Here is a 12,193-nt window from a genome sequence, read left to right as displayed (position 1 = left end):
AGTTTGGTGATATAGAGGGAATAAAGGGTTAAATTCGTCCTTGGTCAATGGCCCTACAAAAAGAAATGGTTTTTCTAAATTAAGCGCCCCACTATTTTGTGGGTTGGGGTAATTATTTCGATGGATGATATTTAAATAGAAAAAGAAAAAGTTGAGAACGCCAACTCAGCAATCCGTGTCTTACAGCCTGGAAATCATGGTCGACTTGTTAGTTTACACGTGCGAGGATGATTGCATGCCACGTGGGTGGTTTAACCAAACGAACCGGTCAATGATCCATAACCAAATCTCTTCCGTGACTGTCGGAGCGAGTGGAGACGATTTGCAAACATGGTACGCACTCCCACAAGGATATGCGCGCGTTGTGGAATTGTGGGGACGGAAATGGGACCTATGACCTAATGTTTGACCAATTTTCTGCCAGGACGTGTTGACCTTTGACCTCTCTAGTGATAACATTTTGACTCCTGATGAGAAGATCCTGACCATTGGTTCCGTAGACTTCTTCCACAAACAATTGTATGATCCAACGCTGGAACCATTAACGATGTACTCCCTTTGGTTGGTTAATATTATTTTCTTGTTTTTTGTCATTTAAAAAAAAAAAAGTTATATGATCCATCGCAGTTATGGACTTTAATTGGGTAACCAACCCATTGTCTAGTGTTTAATCTTAGAGAGAGCAGGAGCTAAAATTGGAAAAGTCCATTGCCATTCATGTAGCCACCACACCCTTAAGATTGGGGATTACACAAAAGCAACCCAAAATGGCAGTCTGAAGCTGGTGCCTTGTAATTTTGCTCTGTTTTTTCTTTTTATTAAATGCAATTTTCTTGTTAACCTTCTTTAACTTAACTCCATTACCAAAATGGAAAGGTTAAATTGGATTGAGATCAAGATTTTAAAGAATTGGAATCGGTCTCTGCCACGACGACTAGCAACTGGGCCGGTTGAAAAGTTGTTGGATAGGCCGATGCCACCTATCTACCTTAACCCCTTTCAGTTCGTTTATTTGTTCTCTTTCTCGCCTCCGAAACAATCATAAAGTCATGAAATATTAACTTATTCCCTAATTTCCATCTCTTTATGACTAGAAAAACTCACCTGCGGGGACGAGAGCTAGGTTGGCTCTGTATCGGCAGAGGGCATTAGCATTCAACTGATAGGGATAGGGACAGCTCAATCCAAGAAACTTTAGAATCAGTCATTCCAAAATGGTCAGAACAACTGGAGTCTGTAATTGATCGATTTGACCAATTTGATTTGGGTTTTTGAAACCACAATAAGGTACTACTAGGAATGCAAGCTTGTCCTATCGAACTTAGCCCACCCTGAGCCCGAACAAGGCTTGGGCTGAGATACCTTGGCCCTAAGGTCAGGGCCGGGCCAGGTTAAGGCCAACCTGACCCTAGCCCTGAGGTCAAGGCCTAGCCAAGGTTAAGGCTTTGGGCTGAGCCCAGCAACCTGGCCCAACCTAACCCTGTCTTCTACTTCTCAATTCTTCTGGCTCAACCCCTGCATCTCCCTTCCCCCTTGCTTGAAAGAGTTGGACCAGAAATTCATATTTCATCTTCCCCCGTGCCATAGCCCATGCATAATGTTGAAGGCTGAGATGAACAATGAACTATATCATGGGTGTCCACTATCTAATGGCTTTTAATTTCTATTTCAACTGTTCATGTTGAATTCTGCTATGATGTCTCAAAGCCTATGATGTTCTATATGTATTTCTAGTCCCAAGGGTGGACATGAGCTGCGTAGATTTTATTAGCAGATGTTTGAGTGTCAATATTTTTTCATTTGTAATTGGTAAGTTCCTTATTTGAGTTTGCGAGTTCTAGTCAACCAACAAATCTAACGGTTTATTCAGTTTAGAAGGCCCAAATCATTACTCCTCATTGCTTAAGATTGTTCACAATTAGGGCCAATAAGGGTCAGCCCGGCCTGCCCCACTCCGCCCTAACCCTGACGACGGGTCAAGGTTGGATTTTTCAGGCCCTAAGTGAGGACCAGCCTGGGCCCACTAAGGGTACTCAGGGTTGGGCTGGTTTTAAAAAGCCTGCACCATCCTGACCCTGTTGCAACCCTAGATACTACTACTTCCCACATTATCAAGGGAAAATAATGTGAAAAAATAGGGATAAACATAGGCTCTATTTGGTATGTATGCTTGAAATAGATTTTATTCCCCTCCTAGCCTTTCATTCTTTAAGAAATTCGGGGGGGGGGGGGGGTGTTAAGTTAAGAAAGCTAGCCGAGCAAAGTTATTACAGGCTTAGGTTGCCGTGTTGGACAGCTTTTGTGTGATTGATCTTAAGGGTGTGGTGAGCATATCAATGGCTAAAGATTCAAGCTTAAATCACCCGTAGTTAACTCAACTTATTTATAACATTTCTTTAGTTGTTTATAAGCTTAAAGTTAGGGAAATATATTAAAGGAAGAAAGTAAAAGAGCCAGTGACCTAATTTTCTTGTTGGTTCAGGAGGGACATCCAATGAATAATAAAAACCAGGAAAGAATGTGGTGGAGTTGAGAGTTCGGTCATCTTCCTGTTCCACATTTTCGTATATAAGAACCGTCTTGGTTCAAGGTTAAGTGAGGGAAAGTGATGTAAAGTTGAACAAATGATGGGTTCTGCCACATAGTACTGCATTTGGAAATCATTCAAAATTAATAATGCATACCAAGAAATCATATCAAATGCAACCTTGAATTGAACCCAGACCTACCACAATCAATTTGTTTCTCTCCCCCCATCCCCCATTTCAGGTTCGGCAAGGAGAGGATTAGATGATGGAAAAATCACTAACTTGGGAACCTTACTAACACCAGTCCATCCCTACCAAAGGCGAAACCTTTTGGCAGTGAGCCAGTTTCTCAAACTTGTGCCCATTCAAGGTCTTAAAATGTTGGCCATTTCTCAAACTTGTGCCCATGCAAGGTCTTAAAATGTTGGCCACCTCTTCCTTCAAGACCTCAGGTGCATATCGATGTTTTCAGTCCCTCCAAATCTTTTAGGGATTAAACGATTGAAATAAGACATGGAATCGGCTTCCATTAATTTGTGTTTCAAATCAGATCACAGTTGGGATCAACCAAAACCCTAGAAGTTAGAATCTTTTTTTTTTTTTTTTTTTTTTTTGGGTAGAATCAGGAAAAGCAAAATTATTTACAAATCTGTATTTTTTATTTTTTGTTGGAGTCCAAATATTTATAGATTTTGCTACAAGAGATATGTTTCATTGATTTTTTGCTATATTATTGATTAAAACACGAAAAAAAAATGAATATCAAAGAGTATTCACTGATGATGCAAAGAAGTTGCAGGAATCGCCAACCATGGTCCGGCATTGTTTGGAAAACAATAGTCGGCCATGAAGCCACTAGGCATATTTTCCGAGTACCAAAAAATAGTAGTTTCTCAAACCGTGACACCACAAGAGATAGTCTCATCAACCGTTCTATTTCATAGAAGATAATTCATTTCATGTTGCATTTTTTTTTTTTGGGGGAGGGGGTTTAGATATCATGTTGCAATTGACTGCATATTATAAATGGGAAAAGGCAGGGCATGCCAGCTCTGTCAGCTGTGCCCAGCCTGAGTCTGTCTCTCTCCCACCCCCTATCAAAATGACCCCTCTGCCCTCCCCATCCCACCCTCTCCATTGGGCACAGCCACTAACTCTAGGCAAGCTAACAGCACGCCCAACTCTCTCCCATTATTAATTGGCTTATAGTTAGTCATAAAAGGAGAAAGGTAAAACAGACATTGATGGTGAAAGCTATAGCTGCGCGCCCAACCCTCTCCCATTATTAATTGGTACATAGTTGGTGATAAAAAGAAAAGGTGAAACAGAAAGTGATGGTGAAAGCTAAGCTACTTATATCCAATACAAGTATATTCGTATTAATCCAATCCTCAGGTCCAAACTGTTATTGTAAATCAACAAAATGTTTTACAGAGCCTCCACACAGCGAAATTATACAGTAAAAAACAGCAGAGCCATGACTACCTCACTGAAGGTTTTTCATACATACAAAGATGCTACAAGATTTGAAGCTAGAACTACAGCCCTGAATTGGGGTTGTCACCAGCAAGGATGAGAGAGATCTCCAACCCTCGGCTGAATGCTTGATTGAACATGAGTCGGGTCTGGAATGTTGACACGAAGGGCAACCATGAGAAGAGAGCAATGGGGATGAAAATGAGCATCCCCATTCCCGCATCATAAAGCCGTGCAATAGAACGAATTGATTTCCAGAGTCCCAGCTGCTTCATCAAAGGCTTACAAGCAACAGCAATCTGAAAATTATGGACCATTTCACGTTAAAAGTAAGAAACAAAGATATCCTAGCTGTTTAATTCGCATGACATTCAAGAAAAGAAAATACAATCACTAACATATGCAAACTGCAAGAATTGGCTAAAACTGCAGTCCTCCAACGCTACCAGGATGGGCAAGTCATATTGGCCACATGGCATCTCACCAGGAACCTAAATTTGGTGCACAAGTGGGCTCCACTCTCCCTAATTACATATTGAATTATAAACCAAATAGATATTCCCACTGGCAGAACAGAGCTGTGAATCAAAATGTATGAGACTTTGTGAATTGGTCTCTCTCTGCAAGAGGGGTAAGATCTTTTGCCGGTATGTTTGGTTGGATGGCATTTGGAACATTTGGGAAAAAGGGAAACGAATGTTTAGAAGAGTAAAATGATGATTAAATAAGTGAATGACATCATTTTGTTGAGATGGGCCACCATGTTGGCTATTTTCGATTAGAAATTGGCCACAGGTCTTTTTCCTGCAAATTCAGTCCCCAAAGATCAGCATGAATGGCTTCCTCCTAATGTCATCAAGTTAAATTCCAATGGCAGCTCCATTGGTAATCTGGGGCTTGTGGTATAGGTTGGTTTTCGGAGAATACCATACTGATAATTTATTCCATTACAGGTGCACTGAAAGCAGTCATTAACGACTTGGAAATATATCCCTCTAGAGGCAAGTCAGATTGATAAATGAAGGTCTGGTAATGAAGTGGGTTCAGCTCTAACGTGAGGGGACCATGGCAGTATATGCATCTTATAAGGAGAGCTATATTCCTTTTGTCAGTTGGGAATATCTCCTTTACATGGAGGCTAAGATTCGCCAACACTACCAACTCCAATTCTATTCATTCGCTCACTTCCAGCGATGGCTCCATCCTCAGCAGTGTCAATGCCATGAAGTCAGAAGCCGTTTCCTACTTCTCTGAGATCTTCTTCCCTCCCCCCTCCCCCCTCCCCCAACCCCAACCCCCCTCCCTGATGACCTTATCAACAAGTTCATCCCCAATCACCTTCTTAACCCTCTCCAATCCATCCATTCCGATGCTGAGATCCCGGAAGCCATCCGTTCTCATAAGTCCAACAAAGCTTCTGGCCCTGATGGTTTCAGCATGGTATTTTTCCTTTCTTGCTGGGATGTCATTAGTTTTGACCTTATCCTTGCCATCAAAAGCTTCTTTTTCAACCCCAACCAAATCCTAGGCATCAATCACACCTTCTTTTGCCTCATCCCCAAGAAAGCGAGAGCCTCCTCCATGGCTGATTTTAGGCCCATCTCCCTCTGTAACTTCCTCTACAAATTTATCGCTAAAATCCTAGCCAACCACCTCCAGCTTGTTGTAGACTCCTTGGTTAGTCCCAACCAATCGGCCTTCATAGCTAGTTGTAGCATCGCTAACAACATTATTCTTTGCCAGGAAATTGTTCAAGGCTTTGACTGCAAATCCCACTCCCCTCCACCCTTTTGAAAATTGATATTCATAAAGCTTTTGACTCTGTCAAATGTTACTTCATCTCCCAAGCCCTTCTCAAAATGTCCTTTCCCCTAATCTTCGTTAATTGGATTCACTCCTACATTTCCTCCCCCAACTTTTCTATTCTCGGCAATGGCAGCCCGGTTGGGTATTTTCCCTCTGCTTGTATCTGCCAAGGCTGCCCCCTCTCTCCCCCACCTTTTTTTTTCTTGGCCCTCGAAGTCCTCTCCTGCAGCATTCAGTCCAAAACCGACCAGCACCTTATCTCCCCCCATCCCCAAATGCAAGCCCACCAACCTGACCCACCTTGCCTTCGCCGACGACCTTAATGATCTTCTCCAAGGCTGACCTCCTCTCCATTGAGTCCATTATGACTTCCCTCCTTTTCCAAGGTTTATCAGTCTTCGCATTAAATTCCTCAAATTCCATATTTTCCTTGCCGAGGTCCTTGATTCCACCAAAACCCTCCTCATACATCTCACAAGATTCTCCATTGGCACCCTCCCTGTTAGATACCATGGCCTTCCCCTCATCCCTGCCAGGCTCACTGCCCACCATTACTCCCCCATTTTGACCTATTGCGTAAAAAGCTGTAGCTTTGGAAAGCAAAACTATTCCCCTATGCAGTGACACAACAATTTAAGGATTTGGTTAGATGACTCACTGAAAGTAGGTTAGTAGCAAAATCAGGGACATGAAGAACAGACTCGAGAAATAGGAGTAACCCTCACATTACCCTTATCGGATACAGAAGAAAGGGAACCATCAGCAACCCTAACCTTGTCCCGACCAGAGCAAATGGAATAAGAATCATAATACTGTGACATAGCAAACATGTGGTCGGAGGCTCCAGAGTCAATAATCCAAGTAGGAACAGTAGAGGATGCAAACGAGACCTGTAAAGCTGAGGCAGAAGCAGCTGACCCTCTAGGGGTAGAACTAGTAGAAGAGTGACCAAGGTGTGACATCAACCGGCGGAAAGCTACAATATCATCCTGGGAAAGAGAATCGGGAGTAGGCTGAAGTCCAGATGTCTCAATCTTGGATGTCATAGAGAGGGCCCTAGCTCCTCCCAGCCTACCACCACGGGTACCAGATGATCCACCACGCATACCAAGGGATTGCCCATGAAGATCAAAACACCTGTCCTTAGTGTGCCCCAATTTTCCACAGTGATCACATTTAAATTTCTCACGGCGATCTCCATGAGTTGGCCCTTTGCCTTTCCCCCCACTTCTCTAGTCTCTGTGGGAACTAGAAACAAGAGTTGATCGCTCCACTGATGGTGTAGTATCCATGGTGGCTCTCCTGGTTTCCTCACTTTGCAAGTAACTACACACTTCATCAAGGATGGAAAGGGAGACCTCCTTAAGATCTACAGATGAATGAGCTCATACTCTGGATTGCTTATTGCTTTATTTTTTAATTGTGCAATTAATTTGTAAAAGTATAAAAAGGACACAATCCACTTGATACAACCTATTCTCTCCCCTCTAGGTTGTTTCACATTAAGCGTTTTCACAATTGGTAAAAACCCAATATGATGCCCGGATTCAAATTCTCCATACTGATAATGGTAAGGAGTATATGGAGGGTTCCTTTCAAACACATCTTGCGAATTTGGGCATTGTCCATCAGACCAGCTATGCTGATAGACCCGCTCAAAATGGGGTTGCAGAGCGCAAGAATAGTCATCTCCTAGAAGTGGCCCGTTCCCAGATGTCCTTGGCAGTTTCCTTTCTCATAAATCTCCTTCAAATCTCAGGCTTCACAAGGGAAATCTGAGTATTTGGGTTTTCAAAAACCACTTGAGTAGGAGGAGCACTACTTGAAACAACCTTTGTCGATCCATTGATCCAAGACATGAAGAAACAAACTTACAAAGTAGGGTTAACACCCAAAGTCAAATGGGGAGTGTATTCTCAACCCAAAAAAAACCTTTCAAACACTGGTAAACACAGTCCAACCAAACAAGGAAAACATCTCAAAGAAATTCAACTCCACCACATTCTTCGAAGTATAGCTTCATTACACAACCAGTAGAAAAGCTCAAACATCATTCCTCACCAACTCCAACCAGTCGGAAGCATCACAGGCCCATATTATAGAAAAACTAAGGCTGGCAGTAGCTTTAAACAGTAGAGAACTGAGTTGTGGCTCCACAGCCCTTCTCTTCAAAAACCGAGGGCTTGTGGAAGTGATAGAGGGGCCTAGGGCAATTCAAATGAGCCCTACCCCAGAGAGAGAGAGAGAACACTGTTCACATGAACAGTATTTTGAACTTCTATTTCTTCACATTCCTCCTTTTGATGTTCCTATGACCCTCTTCCAAGCTTATCTCATGGTTGGTTTGGGTTTTTCACACAATAATCTTTTCCTTTGGAACCCCCTTTGTAACCTAGGGTTCCAAAGAGAGAGAAATGGAAGCAAAGTAACGGTAGGACGACTCTCAAACCAAAGACCTTCGCTCTGATACCAAGTTGGAACATAAAGGATGTAAAAGAACAAAAGGGAAAAATGAAAGTAGAAGGTTCAAGAAGAAGAGGAAAAGGGAAAAAGAAACGAAGAAGAGAGATGATGGTGGAATGTTGTTTTTTCGAAAATTATCTCTACCACACCTATATTACTTCACTATAAAGATGAAAGTAATTACATACACCTCCCTAGGAAGGTAAATGGTAAAAAAGAGAAATTACAACATAAAACAACTAGACAACCAACTAGTTCCTAAAGTACACCCTTATTACATAAACTCTAACAATGATACCTGTACCTTTAATTACCCAAGAACTCCTGTAGCATGCACTGCATGGACATGGCAATGGGCTACTTTGGTTTGCCACATCAACAATCCATTTTTTTTTGTTTAAATTTCCTTTTTGAATACATGCCCAATATTTGGAAATGCAATCCCATCTATGAGCTGGAATGTGATGGCCAGCCAATTAAGCTATGCCCATCTAATCTTTTTTGTAAGAGTTCATTTTTTTTTTGGGGGGGGAGGGGTGAATAAAAAATTCATTACCAAAACCGTAGAGGGGAAGAAAAAAAAAAAAAAAGGAGGGGAGGGTGTAAGCTATACAAGCCTCAAGGCCTAAGAAGCCGGGCCAGGACATTGCAAAAGAGAAGCATCTAGGCCCCAGTAAACAACAATGTGCCTGTTCCTTGGGGAATCTGAGAGAGAAACATGGGGAAGCATATGAAGTCTAGAGCTGACATCAAAGATGGCTTTCCAAACCAAGTCAATTGACCTGGAGTTGGAGGTCCATCTTCAAAGAATGCGCTCCATCCAAATATGAGATATAGCAGCCCCAAACACAAGCTAGCGGATGAAATCTCGCCGAAATTTCGGCCAGGCCGAGATGAGATGTTATGTTGAAATGAAAAAATACCATATTTCGGAAATTTCGGTCCAAAAAATGCACTGTTTCGTCTAACTTTTGGTTATTTTGGTCATTTCAGCATGTTACACCCCAAAATAGCCAAGCAAAACTAATAGATTAAATACAATATTTCAGCGAAATTTCGATATCTCAGAAATCTCGGTTTGGCCGAAATGGCCTTCTGAGACGAGAATTAATACTATGCCGACGATATCACAGATGGAACTACCAGAAAAAGTCATATCCAACCATAACCACTCCCGAGCGAAGGATAGGGGGCACCTACTTCGGGGTCAAATGGAATCTAAGGCTTTCTTCCAAATAGTGGAGGCTAAGGGGCAGGAAAAGAAAAGGTGATTGATGTCCTCAACAGCATTCCAGCAAAGGATATAGGAAGGGGAGACAGGGATGTGGCAGAGAAGGAGAAATGATTGGGTGGGGAGGTAGAGGTTAAGGGTTTTCCAGACATTGAAAGAGTATCGGGGGATGTGGCCTTTGAACCAAACTAATTTGTGCCAAGGGATTGAGGGACCATGGGGTCTAACAGAATTCCAAGCAGAGCTAGAACTAAAAAGGGCATTGTGGGAGGGGAGCCAAATGACCTTCTCCAAATGAGGGGTTGGGGGGGAGGGAATGGAGTTCTTCATTTCATGTAGCAAGCTTATTATTGCATTCTATTATGGAAAGGGCTATATTTATTGGAAAGCAGAAGGAGATGCAATAATTTTATATGTATAGGTTCCTGGAAATCTTAGGTTATTTTCATCTATACTAATTTCCACGTATCACTATTGATTCATATTGGTCAAACTAGCCTAGGAATTAAGAATCCAATGGATCTGATTCATAGACACATATCCATTCCTGGTACCGCTCCCAAACCCATTTAAGAGGTTCCACCTATTAATATATTACATATCACTCTGATTGTTTTGCATAAGATATCAATTGACAAGACCATATGCACTTCAAAAGATGTCTTCTATTTTGATTTTTCTTATAACATAGGACAGCAATCATTAATCTTAGACACAGCTACCAGTATGAGAGATGTAGAGGGAGAGCAACAAGGAAAGAAACATAAATGAAAGGCCTGGACAACTCACAGAAAGAATTCCCCATCCAGTGGGTAAAAATGCTAGAATGCACGCGAATATATCTGCAACGGATAACTTTGTAAATATAACTGCAACTGCCAAACCAGCAAGTGCTAGCATGAAGGAGAGACCCTGGATAAAGCGTAACACAAGCTGGAAATTGACAGATATCTTTTGGCTGAAGGTGAACACCTAATGCCGACAGCACAAAGTAAGAATGTTACTAAAAACCAGAACAAACATCATTTGTTAGGGTATGGAATTTTTTTTATTTGTTTCACAGTTCTGTACGCACCTTAAAAAGAATTATCACCACAGCCAGCACAACCCATGATAGGCCATAAACCTGCGAGTATAGCAAAATATTTATAAGTCTGACTGCCTGCAGAGTTCTAGTTAATACTACACTATTTGAACAAAATTAGAAGGGCAAAGGTTTCCTACACCTGTCATAAGAACCTTGTCCCATAAGTCTATTATAAGGAATAACTGCCAGGTGCCAGCTTTGGTCAAAAGAGTAACCAAATTTAGTGGACATATTTTCCATACCATGATCCAGTCATGTGAGACCTAATCTGATTTCTCCAAATGCCATTAAGAGTTTGACAGTCTGATTTCTCCTCATGCCATTACAGTGGTTTTGGAATAGTTTGAAAAGGTCAATTCTATGGGGAACAGTCAACAGAAGGACCATTCAAAAAAGAGGGGGAAAAGCCATTACATGGTGGTTCATTAGGTTGAGATAGACCACAAAATTTGACATGTCGCCTCTCCAAGTGTTTTCACAAATATCCCAACAGTCAGAATGCCCAATCAGCTAGTCCATGTGGCAGTAAAGTAGAGGGAGTTTGGGAATGGGTTACTACAATGGGCGTGTAGGGACCTTTTTTGTTCATAATTTTGAAGTGTACAAAATATGACAATAATACACATATTCCTTGCCAGATCAGGACATTGGAGAGATGTCCAGGGAGCTAGATGGGCAGAAACTAGTATGACATGCGGTACAATGACTACAATGAAAGACATGAAGGTTGGTAAAACATCATCTTCCAACCACAAACTTTATTTGACTATTACATTATTTATGTAGCCTGTAGTAATTCTTAGTCACTGATAGTGTAACACTTGATACAACAAATTAATGCCTCACAACTGCTATTCATAAACTAAGTTTGATAGGTTTGTTATAGTTTGCTCAGTAACTCTCTATGTTTCAAACTTTCAATGAGTTACAGTGAGTCATACATGCCGGCTCAGTGGCCCACAAAGAACAGGGGCATCATTACAGAAGTATTTACAATTTAAAGGCCACTCAATTAACTCTTGCCAAGTGTGGTGATTGAATGATTTTGAAGGGTGTCTAACATCAAAAGCAAACCAAGTAAAAAAAGTGAACAGAATCATGTTGTAGTAACAAAACAATTGAAAGAAAAACTGACTTCATTAAGAGATTAAAATGGCATATTTATAATTTTTTGCGTACTAGCATATGAAAATGAAATTGCATACATATAATTTTTTGTGGTACTGCCATGTGTATTATTAGAACATTTCTCAATGTGGAAACAGATATCAACTACTCCCACCCTCACTTATCACCAAAAAACTCTTAATCATCCTTCTAACTCATGAAAGACTAATGATCTTGGAAGTGTCTACAATTTGGAAATGCAATTACTTGAAAAAATAATTCTCAAGTCAGCAAGCTAAAGAATAGAGGTGATCAGAGAAATGAAAAAAAAAAAAAAAAAAAAGAAGGGGTGAAGGTTCTCTCTGCAAGCAGCATAGAGGAGCACACCAATTAAGTGCGACGAAACGGCTTTGTAAATAGGAGGGCAGCAAGGTCATTTCATGAGAGAACCTTTCTCCAAAAAGATATTAAGAAAAATCCTTGCAAAACAATGAA

The 12,193-nt window shown here is 41.2% G+C and overlaps 1 protein-coding gene across 1 annotated transcript in view; it reads right to left on the bottom strand.

Moving 5' to 3' along the window:
- Window positions 1-3,860: 3,860 nt before the first annotated feature.
- Window positions 3,861-12,193, bottom strand: part of LOC122643915 (callose synthase 9) — a 164,340-nt gene continuing 156,007 nt past the window's right edge. Inside the window, exons 50-52 of the mRNA XM_043837490.1 lie at window positions 10,580-10,630; window positions 10,294-10,476; window positions 3,861-4,303 (exon numbers count right to left, since the gene is read on the bottom strand). Of these exons, the coding sequence (XP_043693425.1) occupies window positions 4,067-4,303; window positions 10,294-10,476; window positions 10,580-10,630 (471 nt within the window). The 3' untranslated portion in view covers window positions 3,861-4,066. The remainder of the gene's footprint in view (window positions 4,304-10,293; window positions 10,477-10,579; window positions 10,631-12,193) is intronic.

The sequence above is a fragment of the Telopea speciosissima genome, chromosome 10, assembly GCF_018873765.1.
Source record: "Telopea speciosissima isolate NSW1024214 ecotype Mountain lineage chromosome 10, Tspe_v1, whole genome shotgun sequence".
In the NCBI taxonomy this organism is placed as follows: Eukaryota; Viridiplantae; Streptophyta; class Magnoliopsida; order Proteales; family Proteaceae; genus Telopea; species Telopea speciosissima.
Note: the sequence above shows the minus strand (reverse complement) of the source record. Positions and strands in the feature narration are given on the sequence as shown.